At 32.8% G+C, this 22533-nt stretch overlaps 7 protein-coding genes across 13 annotated transcripts in view; 3 read left to right on the top strand and 4 right to left on the bottom strand.

Annotated features, from left to right (window-relative positions):
- Positions 1–1019: 1019 nt before the first annotated feature.
- On the bottom strand, positions 1020–4026 carry LOC105227409 (rho GDP-dissociation inhibitor 1). 2 transcript variants are annotated; one of them, XM_011206736.4, is made up of 5 exons: positions 3830–4026; positions 3179–3362; positions 2995–3104; positions 2714–2828; positions 1020–2049 (listed from the first exon to the last, which is right to left on the bottom strand). In XM_011206736.4, exons 2-5 carry the CDS (start codon positions 3357–3359, stop codon positions 1853–1855), a joined length of 603 nt encoding a protein of 200 aa, XP_011205038.1. In that variant the 5' UTR covers positions 3360–3362; positions 3830–4026; the 3' UTR covers positions 1020–1852. The 2 variants fall into 2 exon arrangements, with proteins under 2 accessions (XP_011205038.1, XP_011205039.1); XM_011206737.3 differs by having other exon boundaries at positions 3816–4017.
- Positions 4027–4291: 265 nt separating this feature from the next.
- Positions 4292–7748, top strand: LOC105227407 (liprin-beta-2). The gene is made up of 4 exons (XM_011206735.4): positions 4292–4925; positions 4975–6020; positions 6082–6738; positions 6821–7748. The coding sequence occupies exons 1-4, from the start codon at positions 4629–4631 to the stop codon at positions 7113–7115; spliced, it is 2295 nt and encodes a 764-aa protein (XP_011205037.2). The 5' UTR covers positions 4292–4628; the 3' UTR covers positions 7116–7748.
- A 137-nt stretch (positions 7749–7885) lies between these two features.
- LOC105227406 (uncharacterized) lies at positions 7886–16659 on the bottom strand. Of its 3 annotated transcripts, XM_011206734.4 has the most exons (3): positions 16072–16659; positions 14735–14885; positions 7886–11507 (listed from the first exon to the last, which is right to left on the bottom strand). In XM_011206734.4, exon 3 carries the CDS (start codon positions 11494–11496, stop codon positions 8440–8442), a length of 3057 nt encoding a protein of 1018 aa, XP_011205036.2. In that variant the 5' UTR covers positions 11497–11507; positions 14735–14885; positions 16072–16659; the 3' UTR covers positions 7886–8439. The 3 variants fall into 3 exon arrangements, with proteins under 3 accessions (XP_011205036.2, XP_011205034.2, XP_011205035.2); XM_011206732.4 differs by lacking the exons at positions 14735–14885; positions 16072–16659 and adding an exon at positions 11848–12685; XM_011206733.4 differs by lacking the exons at positions 14735–14885; positions 16072–16659 and adding an exon at positions 12443–12685.
- Positions 12890–22533, top strand: part of LOC105227402 (zinc finger protein 1) — a 26329-nt gene continuing 16685 nt past the window's right edge. The window contains exon 1 of the mRNA XM_049456954.1: positions 12890–13075. The gene's annotated coding sequence lies outside the window, so the exon portion shown is untranslated. The remainder of the gene's footprint in view (positions 13076–22533) is intronic.
- Positions 16824–17871, top strand: LOC105227404 (ER membrane protein complex subunit 4). Of its 2 annotated transcripts, XM_049456978.1 has the most exons (4): positions 16824–17018; positions 17079–17208; positions 17258–17573; positions 17650–17871. In XM_049456978.1, exons 1-3 carry the CDS (start codon positions 16963–16965, stop codon positions 17570–17572), a joined length of 501 nt encoding a protein of 166 aa, XP_049312935.1. In that variant the 5' UTR covers positions 16824–16962; the 3' UTR covers position 17573; positions 17650–17871. The 2 variants fall into 2 exon arrangements, with proteins under 2 accessions (XP_049312935.1, XP_011205032.1); XM_011206730.4 differs by lacking the exon at positions 17650–17871 and having other exon boundaries at positions 17258–17618.
- LOC105227403 (uncharacterized) lies at positions 17848–19124 on the bottom strand. Its single transcript, XM_011206729.4, has 4 exons — positions 18856–19124; positions 18464–18517; positions 18331–18401; positions 17848–18109 (listed from the first exon to the last, which is right to left on the bottom strand). Exons 1-4 carry the CDS (start codon positions 18868–18870, stop codon positions 18094–18096), a joined length of 156 nt encoding a protein of 51 aa, XP_011205031.1. The 5' UTR covers positions 18871–19124; the 3' UTR covers positions 17848–18093.
- LOC105227401 (protein O-mannosyltransferase 1) overlaps positions 17848–22533 on the bottom strand; it is an 18139-nt gene continuing 13453 nt past the window's right edge. For 2 of the 3 annotated variants that reach the window (XM_011206724.4, XM_049456947.1), the window contains exons 3-8: positions 21945–22510; positions 21297–21886; positions 20989–21175; positions 18856–20864; positions 18464–18517; positions 18151–18401 (exon numbers count right to left, since the gene is read on the bottom strand). In XM_011206724.4, coding sequence (XP_011205026.2) covers positions 20104–20864; positions 20989–21175; positions 21297–21886; positions 21945–22510 — 2104 coding nt within the window. In that variant the 3' untranslated portion in view covers positions 18151–18401; positions 18464–18517; positions 18856–20103. Of the gene's footprint in view, positions 18110–18150; positions 18402–18463; positions 18518–18855; positions 20865–20988; positions 21176–21296; positions 21887–21944; positions 22511–22533 lie in introns of those variants that run through there. The other variant, XM_049456948.1, reaches the window with a different exon arrangement.

Genomic DNA, 22533 nt, shown 5'->3' with positions numbered 1-22533 from the left:
ACTTTTTATCTACAATGAACGCTATCAAGTGAGATAGAGTCGAACAACTTTTCATATTCCCCCGTCTGATTGTATAATATGTAATGATATTCAATTAACGAATTAATTTCGAAACGTGACATAAACAAAATTAATAATTATTCTTAAAGTCTCTTAAAAATCCATCAACCTTTCGAGGATATTTCAAACTAGGAAAATCTCTGTTTCATGGGTAACATTAAGAACCACACCATAAACAGAAGCAAAACTTTGACGAAACATATATCATTATATATGGTAAGTCCATAACAATTAATATGTTTGTTCTTTATATGCTCCCAAGCCTCTTATACATAACAAGTCGTTATTTGGATGGGCAAGTTGGTGGAGACAGTCTATTAGGTAAAGTTATTTCTATCATCCCAACAGTTATTCAATTTACATTGCACAAGATTTGTAGATTAACGTGACTATCTATGAAAGTGTGTGAGCTCACTGGTCGGAACATTCTGATTTGTGTATATATCAGTTTTAAAAACTTCAGTGTCTTTGAATATTGTCCAGAGCAACGCGCAACATTTAAACTAGTATGGTAAATAGATTTGTATTCAATTTATTGAACATCAGTTTTGGATTCACTATGGAAATATCACTATTTTTGGATTAAGCCGATAAAACTGTATATGAATTCAGGGAGCGTTAACTTTGGAAGGTTTATGTGGCGTATTTCTAAATTAATATATATTTGTGAAATGACTACACACACATATGTACATGTACAGTGTTTTTTAAAAATGTTGGCTTATGTGAGCTGAAACATAAAAGATGCTTGCTGAAAGCAATATATTGTAAAAATATGAGTAGAAGAGCAGATAGTTTAATATGCGAATATCTGCATAAGAATTTCATCTTATAGTGGATGTCAGCTGGTATAATTCAAAACTATTATATTTCTTGATATAAAGTAGTGTCAATTAATTTTAATAACTCCTGCTGCTTATACTTACATTTGTAAGAAATCAACAAAAAAAAAACATGAGTTTCAATATTGTTTCAATTACAATTATTCTGTATTTCCAAATTGCTTATGTTGATTACACTTTAAAAATAAAATATTTCAAATATAAAATAAATTTGGTATCGCTTTAATATTTCCTTTAGAATAATTTCTTTTCCTTTATTTTGATTACTAATACTTTTGTTTTGACCATGGGAGCTCTGCCGGGTGCTACTCTCATAGATATTTTTTCCATAGTTAATGGTATTTTTGTTAATAGATAACCTTTGCATTATTATATATTAATGCAAGTATGTTTTTATATATTTTTGTGTTGGCTTTACTTTTAACTACATATTATTCAACAATGAACATACCCCAAATAATTAATACTCCAAAAGTAGTTCCAAAAATTTGCAAACTGGTGAGAAATATACTATTTATTTATTTTACACAATTTATTCAAAGGCAAAAGAGAATACCGGCTTGTGACTATGTTTTTTGATACAATTGAGGAAAAAGGTGGAATACGTTTTCCACATATTTATATTATAGTGAAATATTACATGAGGTATCAAAAGTTAAATAAAATATGAACTTATGTGTACACAACTAAAAAAAAAACGCACTTTGTTTATTAAAGTAAAGAAATAAAATTTCGAAATGCTATACATTCATCAAAACTGGCGACCATTGGCCATTGCTTAAATACACAATTTAGAATACTTTAGTATTTTCTTACATTAAAGGAAGCAAAACGATTCAGTTCTTACGGATGTCGTAAAAATTGCTTTACATCAAGTTAGCAGAGCGTTCCAGCTAAAAACTGTTTATATTATAAGAGTTGTCATAGCTTCCGATCATTTTGGCACTTCTTTATTCCCAATCTTTTTTTATTTCGAAAGTCCAATCCCATTTCAAGTGTATGTGCTTATCGTCGTCGGTGAATAACGATGCTACTGAATACGTACCACGTGCCATCAGGCCTGCTGGTGCTTCTTCAGATGGTGTTAAGTAGAATTGAATTTCTTTTTTCGGTGGATATGAACCAACCATATGAGTCATTTTATCAACTAAAATATAAAACAGAAATTATGAATAGTTTTTAAATAGTAAACAAATTTAAAAATACTGGCTGTCTTACCAACAACTTTTGAATTAATTTGAAAGACAAAGAAACACAACACAATCACACAAATAATGTTAGTAGTTATTAGTTAATTATATTAACAAATCCACAGTTAGCAGCGGGAAAACAATTTAGATATATACATATATTACATGATTAAAATTCAAATAAAAAATTAAAGATTAACAGAAATTTTTTTTATCAACCATACTATTAGCACAGATACAGATACATTTTTATTAACGAATTTCTTTAGTTAGGCAAAGCCTTTTGCAGAATAAAAAGCAAGTAAAAAGTTTTAGCTCGTCATCCTGAAATTTGTTTTTTGAAACGAAATGCGGTGCAACATTTTGTGTATCACTTTAGAAAGAATAACATATAGTTAAATTTTATGTATATCACATTTTAAAATAAATATAACACAACTAAACATAAATTAAAAAAGTAAATCAAAATAACTTGCATATAACTATGGTAGTAATGGTAAACATTTACTAAAATTACATATGTAAAATTCTTATAAAAATATATTATCCGATTTTTTATGACATAATAATGATTTTGAAAATGATTTATAGTAATAAAATAAGCATATATTTAATATTTACCTGGTACACCCAATCTATAAGTCTTTTGTACGTATTTAAGGCCATGAACAATCTCTCTTTGCACAATAAAGTCTATGCGTACTTTATAGTGAACTCCTTCTTTAATGACGAATACCTAGAAAACCAAAACACATTTATTATTATTTGTCAATTTATAAGTAAAAAAATAGATGTGATTGAAGTGCAGTAGTTATAATAAAATTGCTATTACAATTATTTGTACATTTCTTTTTATGTAATGTTATCTTGGTGTTCAAAAAATTCCTGAATTTCAATTTTACCTGTTTCTTTAGTTGACTTAGATCACCTGTTAAATCAAGCTCCATATCATCTCGACCCTCAACTACCAAAGCTAATTTCTTCACGATCACTTTGCGTTGATCATTTGCATCTGTAATATAAATTAATTTATGAATATACATATGTGGTTAATATTCTTGATATCATGTCCTGTTTTTATCATACCGACAATAATTTTTTCAGCCTGGGCAGGCCCCAACAAAGCCTCTTTGTAGCGACGTAAACTCTCATCCTCTTGATCCACAGCCATTATTTCCTCAATAGTTTTTTCTGGCGGTGGCTGGTACGTGCTGTCGTGTATGTCCTCATCATGAATACCGTGTTCGGCGTGCGACTCTGCTGACATATTCTATAATTTTATTTTACAAACAGAAATATTGTTATAGGAAATAATTCTTATATTCTTGGTGATACATTTTAGTATCCAGTTAATACTCCTAATATAATAATAAATGTATCTAGTGTGCGTGTGCTTTTCTTACATAAATACCGCCATAATATCAAATTTACAACCTCGAAACGTTTCCCCGCATGAATCATACATACATCACATACTTATGTACATAAATATTCCAGCCGCTGTTTTAAAGAATATGTCTAAAGATTATTTGTGACTCACTAACATCATACATACAGATATCAATTACTTATACGAACATAATATAATTTGATCTCTTTAATGCTTCGAATTCATATATTTGGAAGAAATACTGACAGTGCCTACTCGGCTATATCTTTTCACTAATATTAACTTATCAATAATACATTTAGCAGGAGAATACCAAGCTCGTTCGAAATTTACCTTAATATACTTACTGTTGAAAGTATTAATTTTTTTACAAGAGCGAATAAATTACTTTAATTTTTGATTGGCGATTTTAAACAAGCATATAAATAATTTGAAATGAAAATATAACTTTCTTAAAACAGATAAATCTTTTGGAGGACTACGAATGGGTGTATTAATAAATGACGAAAAGAAGTGAGTAGTTCCTCCAGTATTAATACTCGTTCGTTACAAAATGAAATAGGAACGAGTTAGTTTTCTCATCAGAGTTGTATTCGCTGTTCATTTTTGCTAAATTTAATTATTTTTTGTCGTAGGAAATGTTAAAAAAAGGCCAAGTTTTGTTGATTTATATATTAATATATGCAAAACAAGAATTTTAAGACATTTATCGTGAAAATTGGTGCATGATTTAGGAAAAGACGCTCTACTGAACATTTACCTTGTTTTTATATACATATGTTTCGTTTTAACACTGTACAAAGTATTAATTATTTAGCAGCTAAAGTTTGTAGAATATGGAAATCTCATTTATCTGGCAACAATGGTTTATTGCACAAAATATATATTTTGTTGCTTTCTCTGTTCTTTTACTTATTCCTAAAGTTTTTAATATTTTGTTGATTTATTTCTTAAAAATTTAAAAAAGAGTGAATTACTAAAAACTCTGACGGAAACGTATTTTTAAGTTAAACGCAATATCGTATTAGTTTTGTAAAAAAAATTTAGATACGATAAATACGAGTAGACCGACCAAGTACAACGGAAGTGAAAACGTATATTAGAATAAAAATAGAACAACCTCTTTTCAGTATTCTAAAGTTATTTATGCTCGAGATTAACAGTCAGAAAGTTAATACAACTAGTGTAATGGCTCAACAGAATGAAAAAGTAAGCAACACAACCACAACTTCAGATGTGTTGTCAACTAATGCAAGCAAAATGTTGGAAGCAGCTCTGCAGCAAATGGATGGCATAATATCAGGAAATAGCAACTTAAATGATTCTGCTGATGGTATAAAATCTTTGGTTAAACCCAGTACGATAATTAAGGCGGAACGCAGTTTGATTTCAGTAAACAATGTGTTGTCAACAGCAAAAACACTTGCACTAGCTCTTCAGCAGGTAACCAAATTTTAAGGTAAAGTGAACTGTCTTTGACAATGTTTTCTAGGTAGGATTGGCTGCACCTGTGCCAGATTCAGCTACAGTAGCCGTGATAAGTGATTGGTTAGAAACACATATTCCTCGCCAAGATGCCGATGAGCGACTAAGAAGATTACAGAGGGACAAAGAAGCATTAGCTCTTCAGTATCAACTCCTAACCGATCGTGTTTCCGACCAAGCGGATAAAATTATTGAATTGGAGGGTCTTCTTCAAGAAAAAACACAATTATTAAGTGATAGAGATGAACAATTGCAGCGTTTAATGCTTTCGAGATCATCTTTAGAAACTCAAAAATTAGAGTTAATGTCAGCTCTTAGCGAGCTGAAGCTTCATAGAGCAGCTTTGGAACGTGAAAATGTAGAGCTGCGTGAGTGGGAAAGCAAAAACCATCACGATAGCCCTATTAAATCATTAAACTCTAAGCGAATTCTCTTTGGTAGTATGGGTAATTTAAATCAAATAAATTTCAATAGTAACGAAAATGTCAGATCCCCTAAAACGCCTCCTGTGTCATTACGTCATCAGATACATCCCCAATATCACAGTTTACCACGGGCTCGGAATAACAAGCATAATAACGACAACAGTCACAGCAATTTAATAAATTCGGAAAATAATCACCAATTTGATAGAAATGCAAATATGCAGCGACAACGTAATGTGGCTTTTGCATCAAATGAAAAAATACTTATTGGGGATTCGACTGGGTTTTTTTCTGGAACCGAACACGAAGCACTTGAATGTCGGGAGGATGCTACATATTGTATATCTTCACCTAACATTCGTGAAAGATCAGCTAAAGGATTAAAAGGTATTTTAGGGAAATTGAGACGAAGTAATAGTGGAACATTAGAGCTGCCAGCTATAAAGAATGTAGAATCAGCTTTTAAAAGGGGAGGTATCACACGTGCCACTGCGGGTGGGCGAATTGAATGGAATACTCAATCTCCTCAGCCTTCAACTCCGGCAAAAGATTACACCGAGTGGTCTACGCAAGAAGTATGCAATTGGCTGACGGATCTCGGACTTGGTTGTTATTCTGATGATTGTAGGCAAGTGCTACTACTATTTCACAAATTTAATGAATAACCATTACATATTTTTTTCATTTAGAAAGTGGTTAAATGCCAGCACCAACATATGTTTTTTCACCGCCTCTCCAGTAGATATAGAGCGGGAGTTAAATCTGAAATCATCTCTTCATCGAAAGAAAATATTATTAGCAATTGATGAACTAACAGGAAAAGAAAATGATCCACTAGCTTTGAAAGCTGCAGAACTAGATGTTAGTTGGGTGATGCGTTGGTTAGATGATATTGGTTTACCCCAATACAAAGATCCGTTTTTAATGGCAAAAATTGATGGAAGAATGCTTCACCGTTTAACAATGGAGGATTTGGCCCATTTGCATGTCTACTCTTGTTTACATATAGCGTCACTCCGCTGTGGTATTCAATGTATGCGCGAAGTGGAATGGAACGCCGAGTGCCTCATTCGACGCTCGGCCGGATCGGCACGCCCTACTTCAGACGTAGATGTTCACTCCTTAGAAGAAGACGAGAAAAATTTAGAAGAAAATACGGAGAACATATCTTTATGGACTGCACATCGGGTTATGGAGTGGCTGAGAGTTGCAGATTTATCAGAGTACGCACCCAATTTAAGAGGTGCTGGCGTACATGGTGCACTAATGCTTTATGAACCACGTTTCACTGCCGATCTATTGGCAGATTTGCTTAGTATACCTCCTAGTAAAACTTTATTACGGCGGTAAGAATATTTTTTTATTCATAAACTAGAAACAAATGATAGCTTTACAATTTTTGTAATTGCTGATTATTATCACTTTCAGACATTTGGCTACACATTTCAAAGAATTACTTGGTCGTGACATAATACAAACTAAACGGGACATTGAATCAACTCCGGGTTATCAACCATTAACAATCACTTCTAAAATAAAGCCACCAAAAAAGACGCAGTTCTCATTAAAACGAAGGAAAAGTAACAAGGGAAATGGAGATGTGGATTGGACTGATTATGTTTGCCCCATGTCCTCCTGCCTGCTCAACAACGACCAAGATAAGTCACTTTCACTGAGTAATTCAAGTAGCTCAGGAAGATGCTCTGGGAATATCAGTCAGTAACAGGATACATATTTACACCTGTTTCCTCGAAATTGGGGCTACATAACCGAAATGGAATGTTGTCGTTCGGCACCATTTACACAAAACTATTATGGGAATTTTTAATGCCGTAACGACAAGATGCCTTTTCTCTAAGCTTTAGTGCTTTGACGCTAACTTTTATTTTGTTTCCGTTATATTCTTATTTAGATTTTAAACGCAATATTTCAGGCGTACTATAATTTACTATTTATTAAAAATATTTATAAGGATACATTAACTATGGTTTCATTCTTGGCTATTAAGGTTACTTACCATCAATCTTATATATTTAACAAATGTATCATTTCCAGTGCTTTTTTCGTATATTTTCAATCTAAAATTTTTATTTTTAATCATACTTTGTGTTGTTAAACTAGTTTTTTGGTTTTGCGCAGACATTTAACAATTAAAATGTCTTCCAAATAAATTTTATAGAATTGTATCATATGCGACGGAATATAAAATAAGACAAAAATATAGTATTGAACATAAAATGCCTTAATAAGCATTTAGTAAACCTAATTTCAATGACGTTCACTTTGTAATCTTGTAATACTTATACATATACATATATTATCTACCAAATAATAAAATACGAACGAAATAGTTAATCATGAATTTGTATATACAAAAACGTTTTATATAAATGTTGTGTTAATAAAGTTTTTGACAAGAAAATATAAACAGCAAAATGTATACATTTTGCATAAATCAAATGGATTGTTTTACTTTTAACAACAATAGGAATTCACATTTAATTTTGTCACGTTTATCTATTTAACTTAATACCATAAAATGGGTAATTTCTATTTATGAACAAAGTGGTTTCAAACTGCACAATGAAATAACAATTTGTGCAATGACTAGTTTAATACATTCATATCGTCACGTGAAATGCAAAATAAAGTATCATCAAAAAATTCGAAATTCAGTGTCTTATTGATTACGCTTTACTACTTCAAATTATATACATAATATTAAATATGTTCAACATTTTCTGGTTCTGCGGTCATATATAAACCAGTTTTAACCAATATTAATATTTTGTTTCACTCATGTTCCATTTTATTCCGTGTTTCATTCATGCCACTGTAAATTTCTGAAAATGTTGTTACGTTATTTTGCATTTCAGGTGACGATATATACACATACATATGTAATATATCTAAGTATCCTTAAATTCTTATGATTCTTTGGCAGTGTTAGAAATTTTATGCAAATATTAAGCATTAGAAGTAATACGTAGTTCAACTGTTTGTAACCAAAATAAAATAAATGTCTTCAAATTACATTATTTAATTAATTATGTCTCTGCAATGTTATCTACCAATTTCTGTTCGGGCAGAATTTTCTCTGTTAAATTAGTGGTACTACTGGGAGTGCTATTTTGCGAGCATACTTCACTAGTAGTTAAAAATCCATGACGTTCTAGTATATTCTGTATGTCCTGCTCTGTAAAGCTGTCTGTTGTATTTACTTCTTTTTTCATTTCATTCTTGGTTAAAGGGTGATGACTTAAAAATGCTTTCTCTACTACATTTGATTGATGTACTTCTTCGGGAAGATAATCTTTCCAATTTCTGAACAAGTAACGGGTGAACTTCTTCAATTGTCGAAATTTACAATACGTAGCTCCTTCAGCAGATTCGAGTTGTTGTGTTTGAATAAGAAATCCTTTTTCTCTAAATGCTTTCTCGAGTTTTTCGCGCTGTGTTGATCTTCGCGACTTTTTTTTAGGATGTAGAGAGTGGCAAGTTAACGGGTTAACCATTAAATTCGCAAAATTATCTTTCATGGAAGATGTTTTTTGTGTAGATATATCATTGCTGTAGTTTGAACCTACTATTATCTGAATTTTCTGTGGTTGTTTTTGGGTGGGTTGAGCTGCAGAACTAGTGTATGAAGACTCTAACCTTGATGTCGACAATGACATTGAAACCTCCGTTAATGACACAGATGCTGGTGATAACAAGTTTGCAGTCGGAGACTCAGGAATTTGTAAAATTTCATTACTAAGTTCAGCTGATGGTGGTGGTATATCATTTATTGAACATTCATTTTCAGGTGTAGGGCATGATATTACACAATTAACACCTGGTAAGAAACCAGCAGAGTTTTGTAAACTTTCACGAGGGAAATATTCAAAACCACGGGTTGATTTATCGCCAGTACCACTATAATATCGATAATTACCACTCGAATCCACGGAAAGCATTTTCTTCTCCTCCAACGATGGTTTGTCACCACCAGTGAATTTGAATTTGCATATGCTGACTTCTGTTGGTGTGTTTGGTGTAATTTCCGCCGGAATTGGTGGAATGAATATGGCGGATCGTTTGCGCTTCTGAGGAGTGAAACTCTGATTAGTAGAATTTATTGGCGTAGCAACCGATGTACTCGCCGATGTGGTTGCGGTTATGCTTGAATTTTCCGACTTAATCGAAGACGGCGTTGACATAAGATCCGGATAATCAATAGTTTGGTTGTTTAAGCTTAAAGTCGGTGACATGTTCTCTGTTTTTGACATACGAATCAATCCACTCGGTATTGGTATTTTTAGCGATAGTTGGTTGTCTTTTTCTATAGTCTCCACAGGTAGACCAAATGGCTGACTACTTTTGTTCACTAAGGTACCTGAAAGTAATTTCTGGTAGTATTGACTTAATGGATGTAAATCAAGTTTTGCTTGATTTGGATGTGAAAATGAAGGCGTTAAATCAGTAAAATTATTTGTATCCACACTTGATTCAACTTTTAGAATAACTGACCTTTTGAGATCGGAACTTGGCATTAATTTAGTTAATTTTGTTTCTAAGAAATTTTCTACACCCATATTGTGCGCATTTATACATTCAATATCGTCTATTCCGCACGCATTTTCACTTTCTCCACTCGAAATCGACAAGTACTCGCATGGCTGATCTCTTACACAGAGATTCAAAGGCAATTCGTCTGTAATATCATGCTTTTGCGCATCTTCCTTTGCAAGTTTTGATGTACATAATGCCGTATTGGGAGTACCGGGTAATATTGTGCCATAGTTTTTATATATTAAGTGACAAATATCAGCTTTTTTGGGTTTCCTACCACGTCGTGGTTTCGAATTGTCTAACGTTATTTCACCCATGTACGGAAGATCAGCAAAGTTGATGACTCGTTTTACTGATGCTGAGTTGATAGCGTTGAAAGTTGTTGCATTTGAAGAAAATTTGTTCATTGCGCATTTGAGACTCAAAGAATGAACTTGATCTTTTTCAGAATTATGTGAGTGTTTAGAATTAAGTCGGATCTCATTTTTTACAGCTGATACATTGGAAATTCCAGGTTTTGAAGAGTGCATTCGGCTGACCAGATAATTATTATTTGGATCGTTATAAGCTTCGGTGTTAGGAAGCTCCAATCTTGTAGGCTGTTGACCATGTATTCTCTCAACTGGTTCTATGTCTTCCTCTTGAGCCGATCGTTGGATTGCTGCAATCTTTTGCAACCAGCTACGAACATTTTCTTGCCCACTTTGGGATGGGGAGAGTTTAGAAGAGTGAAGATTTTTGGAAGAACGAATTTCGGATAACTTCGCATTTGATTCTTTAACGAAAGGCGTAAGCTGCCCCTGAGTAGCTTCATAGTGAATAAGGTACTCTGGCGGCAGAGCTTGGTGATGAAAACGGAGTTTTAAAACACCTTTCTTTTTGGACGATTTTAGGTCATTCGTTTTATTATTAGTTTGAGCGACGTCAGTACTTATATGTCCGCATTTGTCTAGATCATTTGCTGCACGATTCTGAACGCTCATTAAACCAGCCTTAACTTTAAGCTGTTGTTTGGTTAAAAGGCTGCAACCATTTTGAGGCAACTTTTTGAGTAGTGGTTTAGATTTGGCCGTTGAAGAAAGTTTTTGCTTGATTATTGTTGACGAAGCAGGCAGTAGGTTCGCTGGTTGTGAAATTTCTTCATTTGGTGCTGTGCATATAATCAGGTGACTATCATCATCACCCGCACCAACATTATTGGCGCCATGGCATATTAACGGATCATCAGAGTTTTGTAACAGTAATTTGCTAGTGGTTAAATTTAAGCGACGTTGCTGCCGCTGTTCGTGACGGTGTTGATCGCTTCGCAACCGTTGACGTGAGTGTTCTTGAAGATTTATTGATTGCTGTTTCCATGTTATGGGATGACTTGAATCTTCCTTTCTGATGACACTAGGTAAATTTACAGGGCTTACATTTCCAATATAATTGTTAGCATTATTTTCAATTGAGGACTCCAGCTGAGGCTCCAATGGCACTGCTGGCGAAATACACATGCCCTTTTTGTAAATAGAATTTGCGCCATTCAAGAAATCAAACTCGTCTTGCATGCTATCAGCAGCTGTTTGTGATAAAAATTCAGAAAATTCAAAAAAATTATAATTACATTTATGCACTAAATAACCAAAGTATTAAAAAATATGGACATTTTTAACAATCATCATGACTATTTTTCTATTAATCAACACTATTTACCGATTTAAATTTAAAATAATGCACAATTGCATTATTTAACAAAAATACTCATACTATTGCGTATTAACAAGAGAATCACAAATTATAAGCACAATTATATTAAGGCAACAGGTTTCCTTGTTATATCTATGCAAATAAAATAAACTGTTTTTGTAAATAGCAGAGAGAAATGAAATGCTAGAATGCAATTCAGCATTCATAATTACCGGTAAATAGGAGTTCCGGCAACATCTCGTACTAAAGCTTGATATGTTATTGAACTAAAAAGATAGATTCGTATACTTCACTTTACTCTCACATGTTTACACAGTTGTCGTTTTCGCTCAGAGAGCCGTATTTTTAAATTATTTTTGGTATTTTACTTTTTTTAGCTTATTATTGGCAAAAACCGTGTCGTGCTCTTGTTTTATAGCATCCACTTTTCTGTGTATGCGCACAATTTCCTTATGCGAGTTTTTACGAAAATTTGAAATTTTGTTTGTGCTTTTTGTGTGAAATTCGATTCCCTTTATGCGAAAATTACCATATACGGTATATGTATGCGAAAGTATTTTTACACTGAATTTAATTACATTCTGCAGTGGGATTTACTTGCACTCTTTAATATTGAGAATATTTATTTGAGAAAAAATTGGTTTCGTATTATAATAACACGTGGCTGGTTAAGTGAATTGCATAGTTATAACACAAACACATCTATGTACTAGCTTAAATTCCTGTAGTCCTTCACTGGAGTGTTATTTGAAATATATTGTAGGTGGTTGCAAACGAATGCGACTTCTATCACTTTTCATTACTAACTTCCTTTTCCGTTTCGTTTCACTTGGTATAACTATTGTACGTTTATTTTCTGTTAATCTACGAAAACTTTATCACGCGTGATTATGGTGACATCCAAAATACAACTAAGCTGAATGAAAATAATTTTCCGAAAATCCACCTTAGATGAACAACATACTAACTATCTGCGTATAAATACAAATATAATTACTACAAGTATGTGTTGGAAGGCTTTTCTGTTATTTGAAAGCTGCTGGGTGAATGCATGTTCTCATCTAGATCGCAGTTGAGATTGCTTACTCATTCAACTCAATTCCTACATTCTCTTACACAGTATGCGCTTCAGTGTTTTCTTGCCGCTAAGCTTTGTCATTCACTTTTCATCAACCATCAACGGAAACGCATGATGTTAAAATTAGAAAAGTCAACTTGTTGAGTACCGCTGCAATAGTTTTGTCCACTGTGCGACAGTAACTACACAGTGTTACACTAGTTCATTAAAAACTCATATTTGGACAAAAGTCCTAAAATTAAACACAAGCGTAGTATAAATAGAAAATGTGAATTATTATAAAAACATTTAGCGTGGCAACTGGAGTTAACATCTACATATATTTGATTAAATTATTGCAGGGAGACGTTTAAATATTGAAGGTATTTAGGAAATTGGTCCAAAGTGCATGTTTTCATATAAATAATTCAAGACTTTTTTAGAACTTAGTTTATAAATATAAACCTAAGCAGAAACCTATGTACATATACATATACTCATATGCTCCTGTGTTTGTAAATAATTATAAACTATTTATGAGAATGTTTTTGGTTCTATTGGGTTGTATCTGGTGTTACTATAAATAACTTCCATTGACGGAAACTGGAGACGATGGCGTTGAATCTTTGCAATGCATTAGATACATATGTATGTATATTTACATATAGAATTCTGAGTATTATGAAAAATATATACTTTGAAACAATACAGAGTTTGACTATAAGTTTTTAATTAATTATTCATGTATACATTGAGTTATTTATAGCTTATTCACAAATATAAGCATCGATTAATACAAATGTATGTTTATGGCCACGTGAACTTATGTACGTTGTATTTAAAAGCGGAGGTTTTTAACTTGAACCATAAGTGGAAAGCATAAAAATAGTTAGTGCTCATGATAAGGAAATATTAATAGTAAATTTCTATGTTGCATATCAAACTCGAAAACCGTTATTTAAAAGGTTTATTATTACCGGCGAACACTGTATGCTGTATTACCGCCTATTTGATTGTGCTTGTGTATATACGAGTATAAATACTGCAAAAATAAATAGAAAACATACCCAAAAACATTAACCAAAAAAGACGTCTACCAGTCAACCTGGCCAAAAAAGTTTAACTACTAAACCGTACCCAACTGTAATCCACTCCGCAGCCAACAGCCATCACAATAACCAAAACAATATTTACAGCAACAATGAAATCCCAATTCTACCCATTTATAGTATACACGTCCATAAATGTGAAACTTCCTCCTATAAATGTAAACAAATATTGCAATTCAATTTTAAGCTTCTGCGTTGTGGCTGTGAAAATTGAACCGTCAATGTGCCGACGTCACTTGGAGCATTTGTCTAGCAACTGATATGTTCAAACATATAAAAATTATTATAAAAGTGGGTTGATTTTTGTTCGGACATCAAAAAATATGTATTGAGGGGACGCAATTGTACCAAATACACCTAATTCAACGAATAGTCAGCAGTGGATCTAATAGTTTCCATTTGTCAAGAATTTATGTTTAGGTAATTATCTGAACCCATTACACTCCTTCTGGAAGTCTCATACTCAACACACATCTACGAAAAAACCAATCTTTTGGAAATATGGAAAACAACACTTATGCATGTATATTATTCATAAAGCTGGTTTGGCTAATATATGGACATACCGATAAATTTTCACTATGTGACTGAATAAGTCAAAAGGTGGGTGTCTAAATGAATTAGACAAGAATTTGTTGTTTTCTAGTGTTTGTATAGTATATTTGAATTTGCATATGCATACCTACATATGTATGTGTACGATAGTGTGTCCATATACTAGACATATTTAACACAAGACTGTAATAACTCAAAAACCAATAAATTAGTTTGGTTAACTATTTTGAAAAAGTGGAAAATGATAGGAACTACTTAGTACTGATTTTCCTTTTTTTAGAAATATGTCAGAAAGTTAGGATCTGAAATGATAATTGTATTCAAAACATATTTTCTTCGTTCTTCGTTTTCTGAAACGAGTAATCTGCAATTACTTACTGTTATATTCGATGTAATTCCAGTTTTTTTGTGATTAAGAAATTGAAGAGACTTAGAAAAGTATAATGCAACAGCGAGATACGAGTGCATGAGGAGCTCTTGGATTTTCACCGCACGGAGTGTTTCCATATTTTGCATATGGGGCAAATACCTGCAAATATAAAATACACATTATGAACAAACAAGTCTTTAGATTTTCAAAGTTAAATTAATATGCAATTGCCATGTATACATATGTATGTACATAATGTGATCACCCCAAAATTTACTACAGCTGAAGTAATTTTTTTAAGAATCAAATATTCAAATGAGTATTATCCGTATATGGTTGAAAGCTAATTTAGCACCTCCACATACATTTTCTTTTATATATAAGTACACAATTATAACACCAGTCGTATGACGAATTTATTTTTGCATGCAATCTAGGTGAAGCTCAAAAAGAAGAATGTAATCATTTTGGCTGGTATATTACAAGCTAGTGTATAAACTGTTGTAGGTGTTGATATTTGAATTAAGTGCTTTAAACAACATGTATGTAAGAGCAATAATTCCAAATTAGTAAAGTTGTTAAGCACTGCAATCACATATTTGAAGTATTCCCGGTCATGGAGATACGTCGAATATGAAAATATACCTTTTATAAACGCAACCGCCTTCCCGCAGATGGACACTACAAAACTGAAGAAATGATCAAGCGTAAGATATTATTATTATAAATACATAAAATATGGTAAACATCACAAATAATTTTGTGTGGGGAAATTAATTCTTAATAAGATTTGCATGTGACAATGATAAGAAGTTGACCCCTAGTAAATATGTTAAATTACTGTTTAGTACATTTTAGTTCTAAAAATGAAAGATAAATCTGTAATACCTAATATTAAATCGTCCGGTCCAGAAATACGTCTGTTTACAAAGAATTTAACAACCATTTTTTCGAATTTTAAACTTTATAACTCGTCCGCCCACCAAAACACAAGCAGACGGAGTAATTATAGCTGTAGTGTTATTGTACAACTGCACATACATATGTACATATGTATATCGCATAACTTTATGATTTTTGGTTAATTTAACTAAATGTACGTTAAGTAAATAGCAAATAGTGCTTTCAGATATTCAAATAAATAACAATACAAACAAAAAAGATGCTTTTTAGCATAAACATAAGTAACAGCTTTAATTTTTAACGTCCCAAATAGCCACTTCCACATTAAAAAATGAAGTTAAATGTATTTTCATGAGCAGCTTCTCATTAGTCATAAGACATGAAGAACTAAACTTAACGGGTACTCGAGTATAATTTTATTAATAGTAAAATACTAACGCACCGAGAACAAATTAAACAATTGACCTCTCAGAGTCTATCTTTTTAATACACAAATTTCACCAAATGAATATATTAAAAAGCACTGCATCTTTCCGGAAAATACGATTAAGTATCTTTTCGGTGTTTTGATATCTCTATCCGTGCTCTGAACTGAAAATGCGCACCTGCTTACACATATCTTAGTAATTGAAGTTGCAATTTATTACTAAGCGAGCAAGCCAGTCTGACGCGGGAAATTTCACCCGCTGAGCAACTCATTAGTACTCGTACTGCTCTCATAACTTTTTTTCAAAATTTCAGCTTCTACTCAAAGTACATTGAGCATTGACTTACCACATCAAAAAATCCATATTTTGATTAACATATGTTTTAATACAAATAGGTGTAAATGTTCGTTCACTATCACTAATTAAAATTAAAAAAATCGTATATTCAACATTAAAATCATTTTGAAATATATTTCGGCTCTTAATTTAAACCAACGACCGGTATATAAACATTCACTAGTACACTGTTGCCAACTTCGTGTTTTACTATAAAAATCTGTTATTAGCCAGAGAACGTAAAATAATATAGTTATACGTTCTCTGTTAATGATAGCAGAGAACGTATATACATAACAGAGAACGTTTATCATATGATCAGAGAACGTATATTTACGTAATATTTACGTGTAAATATACGTTCTCTGCTCTGACGATTCATTTCCTATTTGACATTCTCCCCACAAACATCGCATTTTGACGGTTCACATCCTATTTAGCTTTTTATACATCTTGATATTGACATTCTACGTAATTGCAACTTTTATTTCGTTTTCATCATTCGCTTTTTTGTAAAATTATTACACCTAAAATAAAGTATTGTAACTTTGTTCAATTAAAATATAAAAATGTCTTCAAAGCAAACAGCTAAAAAGTATAAATGGGCTTTGGATTTTAACAATATGTAGGTTGAATTTCGTCAGTAAGATATCGTATCGCCATGAAATTACAAATTTTGTTTCAGAAAAAATGGAGACTTGTCATCTCCTCCGGGTTACAATCCGTCAGTACTAGTCAACCACACTGAAGTGGTGAGAGATCAACGACTTGTTATTAAGAAGTCCTGGGACTTGGCGCTTGGTCCTTTGAAGCAGGTAAGAAAAGTTTAATTTAATAGCTCTGATTCAATTGAATTAATTGCAGATTCCGATGAATTTGTTCATCATGTACATGTCGGGTAGTTCCATATCGATATTCCCCATAATGATGGTTGGCATGATGCTTATCCGACCACTTAAAGCAATGTTTTCCACTTCAGTCACTTCCAAAATGGCGGAAGGAGCACAAGGCAGTGGTCAGAAACTCGTATATTTTTTGGGAAATATGGCAAATGTAGCTGTCGCATTATACAAATGTCATAGCATGGGCTTATTACCAACACATGCATCCGACTGGCTCGCATTTGTAGAACCTCAAACACGTCTTGAGTATTATGGCGGTGGAGTATCGTTTATTTAAGGCAAATATATAAAATTCACAAACATTAAAAACGACATAAAATATAGTTTTATTTTTCATTATTGAAACTAATATAGTACTGGTAAAGAGTGGTTTATAAAATACCGTTGACAATGCAACCAAGTATTACACACTTTTTAAATCGAGCAAATCACCTAGGACTTTCCTTTATAAAGGAGGCTCTTAAATTCATGTGAAGTCTTTAATTCAAGAGATTAAAATGAAATGTTCCTAATACCGAAGATGAGTGCAACATTAAAATAATCAAACAAACATTTACACATGTTCGGAGAGGCAAATATGGGTTTCAATTTATTTTTAATAGGAAATTAAATATATCGTTTTATTAAATTAATTTGTTTCTAAATTTGAAAATATTAACCAGTTGTTAACCTTTGAAATGTATAAATATGATCATCCATTTGATTCAATCGTTTAGTACCCTTGATGCTTGGATATTCACAAATTATAATGGACGATCATAAGTGATGTTTACCGTTTGCTTGATGTTGTAAAGTTGCTCATTTCATAGTTATGCTTCATTTGCGTATGGGAGAAATCAAAATAAAACAATTGAATACATTATTGTAATTTCATTGATATTTTTAAAAGAGGGGGGGGAAATTTATTGCTCGAACATTTTTAATCGCAGGTATTCATCTTTCGACTTTGCATACGTTAGAATACAGCATATACGAAAAATTAAAACTAATGACATGTACGCAGTTTAGTAAAAACGATTTTTCAATAAATATTACTTTTTTCTATGTTCGTCCGCAAATTCTTTTATTTTGTCGACCAGCTTGCCGGGTTCATCTACACGAGGAACCTCGAAATTGAAGATGAAAATGTTCAAATTATATATAAATTAATTTATATTAATGCTCCTACCTCATAATTTTGACTTATGTAAATTCCAGTATATATGCCAGCCCCAAATGTTATCTGAAATTGAAATACATACATTTATAAGGTAAAAGTTTTCGGCAAGATTAGAATTACAGAGCTATGCAAAGATAGATAATAAAGAAATAACCTGATTTGCGGAATATTCGTTGAATTTCATTAACATATTTTATTTACGATTAGAGTACTCAAAAATGTCCGTGATAATTATGCAGACATTGTTTTAAGAAACGACACACAATTAACACTACTACGTCATACATACATATAGTATATTGTATTAACTATTCTGGTTTAGTCTAAGTTGCTTTGAGGTTTCTATTATTGGCAAGATTGGACTATATAATAAATCATTATTTTATTATGAAGAAACTTACCAAAAATTTCAACATGTCGGAAAAATCAAACGCCACTTTGAAGAGTTTCTCAAAAACTGAGCACTAAACAAAAAACGAAAATAAAGCACAAGTGACAGCAACAACAAGTTGTTTCTCGCAAAAGCTCCACAGGAAAATTTGTTATTTTTTGGAGAGTATGCTGGTTTTGCTCTTTTCTAGGTTTGTTCTTATAGATTAGGTAACCAGTAACTATTTTGGAATCGAAATAACAAACAAATAACATATGTTTGCCAATTACCGCGCAGCTGGCAGCCAAGAACTGAATACATACGGATGACAGTGTCTCTTAGTCGACGAATCTGTCATAATCTAAAAATACTTTCTATTTTAAATAAGCCAGGGACGGTTCTTATAAAAAATTAAAACTAGAAAATGAATTGCCGAAATTCACAATAATAATTACTTTTATTGACATAGTTATGTACATATGTATATAGTAATAGCAGTTGGATATTGTTCAAACCCCATTATTTTACAATATTCTTAAATGTCTGTCAATATTAAGGTTTCTCTTTTTCAAATAATTGATAAATAATAGAAGTTAAATTAATTAAAGCATTAATTAATTCACACTAAAAGTGTATCGCAAGAATTTATCAATCGCAAAGCTACACACGTATGTATACATATGTATATTTTAAGTGGATAGCTTCTTCGGAAATGGATATGAATCAACAGTTCTTTTTGTAAAACTTATATTTTTATTTCTACGTAATAAAAATTTATAAAATACTTTCGTTTTTACATTTCACATACATAACTGTAATGTTTTTTACGTACAACATAAATATTTACTCCTGCAGCTCACTTCCAAACGCGTTATTAAAAAATGTTCTGGAGCTTTCGTGGGCTTCCAAATTTAGACTTTTAAAGGATCAGTGGAAATATAAAGTTAAGTAATATAACATATGTAGACGATACCCCCATATTTGCGATGCCAAACTAAGGTCAATTCATGAACAGTTGAAAACGCGGTTGCAAATGAGTCAATTATAGATAAGAATAAAACAACATTTTTATGTTTATTAAATATTTATTATTGTATTATTATTAGCATATGGGGATTAAAATATAATTTTTATTACATTACATTTGCGATGAATTCGCTGCCTTTTTTAATAAATTAGACGTACTTATGTTATCTACTATGTGAGTGTACATATACATACATATACATATATTAATATTTATAACAACCATCCGATTTGTAAGATACGTTGGAAATCGTTAAATGCGATTACTCATAGACTTGTGGACTTGTATTATAAAGTCCCAAGTGTCTTTCCATCGTAAACTGATCACCTCCTGCGGGCTCAGTTTTTGCATACCATAGGTTAATGGCAAGAATTTTATAAAGACCCATATAACATATACAAGCCATATTAGAATACATAGACGATAGCTTCGGACTAACCAAATCCGCTGTGGCTGTAAAGTACCTTTAACTTTACAATTAACATAACAGTATAATCGTAGCAAATAGTCAATATGCTCAAGTACATAACATAGCAGTAAGATTTTGAATAGAAAGGCAGGTAGATAGTTATGCAGAAACAGTGCACGATCCATTGTAAAATATGGTAAATAATGTATAAAGTATGCAACTAAAAAGATGTCGCCGACTTGGCGAAATCGGTGCCACTCGTTTTCTGGCAGATCAAAATGGAGGCGTCGTCGACGTAGTACATAGAATATATTCAGTAAGATATACAAAATCAGTGCTGCAGTTCCGGTGTACCAAATAATTATGTTGCCAAGCAAATGTATCTGACTGCCAGTTTTTGTGTCAACCCAATAAGCAATGCCTTTATCTAACAATGGCCATTCGAGGGGCGAGGAGCTATACATGTGGGTGTCTAGCTGTTTTGTGCCCCAAAGCATTTTCGTTTGCAATTCGATGAATTTTGCTAAAAAAGTTAGCTTCGTCTTTTTCGTTGGAATCATCTCAGCTTTAAGCAGTTGTCGTTCCCGTTCACGCTGGTCCTGTGCTGTGTAATGAAAATTATTATTCATTATTAAAATCATCTTCCATTATTTAGTATGTATATGTATAACCGCGTAAGCGGTTTCTACGACAGTAAAGAAGAAGATGTATACACAATAAGTAATTACTTTTTGTATAACGATGTTCTTCAACATTCCATATTGCGTCTTTGTGCTCCACGTTCCGATCTGCCACCACTTCATGTTGATTAAAACCCCATTCTGGAAGTTGACGCCCGCTATAACGTAACGCTGCACCCGTGGTATGATGGATTAGTCGCACTTCCGATTTAATGGCATGCCATATGTTTCCTTCCTATAAAAGTAGTTTTGAACATAATTCATATAATCAAAGATTGTGATTCATAGATGAATTATCTGAATATGGAAATTATCTTCGAAGCATACTTCATAATTTTCACTTTTTTATTACCTACCGTCTCGCGGTTCAAAATTTCCACACGCCACAATAACTCGCCAGCCATTTTAATTTCATAGTCGACATAACAGGATACTTCCTGACATTGTGGGGTCATGGGTGCGGCCACGTCATGAGAGTTGAGCCCACGACTGGTGATCCCATGTACTAATTGAATAATATCTCCATGACGTATAACATCCAACTCATTCCCGACGACTAAATCTTCTCGTTGTGGACGCTTAATAATCCACCAGTTATTTACGTCTTTAAATGAATAGCATGTGACTTGTTGTTGATGTGAAGAGCCACGCTTATCCGGATATCGCACTGGATACACGTGGGTATGTGAATGCAACCAACATGTTCGACCATGTGTGTGACGCAGAGTTACCTGTGAACCATGAGCCACATTGAGTGGCTGACCTTTTGTTATCGAAGCTAATCCACCATCCAGAGAAGCTTGGAAGGCACTTGTCATTATACTATCATGTGGCCCAGCACGATATAATAGTTGCAAATGAACGAAGAAAACGCCTATATACAACATAATTGGCACAATTGTGAATAAAACGATGCGGCCAATGGTTTGTAAAATAATATGCAGATCTGTAATATGTAGAGATTAAATATGTGAAGAGTAAGGTAGAAAACTTGAAGAACTTGCTTGAAAGCGTAGCATCGTAAAGTTTATCCCATAAAAATCGGCAAGAGAGGTAGGCTGTGAGACCATAAGTCAAAAAGCCTGCATATTTTACACTGGTTGCAAAAGAGAAACACGATGCGGACGCTAATCCAAATATCAACCAAAGAGAGCTACCGAAACGACTTTCTTGAAAACGCAACATGTAATACAGGCCACAGGCTTCAAATAATAAAAGCATTGACTCCATCAAAATAAACCGTGATTGTGTGAGCAATGCATTATCCAAAATAATAAGTATTCCTCCTAACAAAGCGGACCATCGAGAAAGATGTGCGGCTATGAGAAGCTTGTAGACGATAGGCGCTAATGCGCTACCACACAACGCTGGCGCAAAGCGTAACCAAAAAATTGGCATATTTTTGTTATATTCCGCTCCGATATGTGGAAACGTGTAATTGCCATCGTAACCGCCGGCTGTGTATGCAACCGCAGCTATGAGTTGTTTTCCTAGCGGCGGATGCTGGTCGAAGAAGAAAATGTTTCTCATGTAAAGGGAGATATATTTGCCATAATGTATTTCGTCAAATCTGCGAGACAAGACATAATGCAT

Source organism: Bactrocera dorsalis, chromosome 5 (genome assembly GCF_023373825.1).
Source record: "Bactrocera dorsalis isolate Fly_Bdor chromosome 5, ASM2337382v1, whole genome shotgun sequence".
Taxonomy (NCBI): Eukaryota; Metazoa; Arthropoda; class Insecta; order Diptera; family Tephritidae; genus Bactrocera; species Bactrocera dorsalis.
Note: the sequence above shows the minus strand (reverse complement) of the source record. Positions and strands in the feature narration are given on the sequence as shown.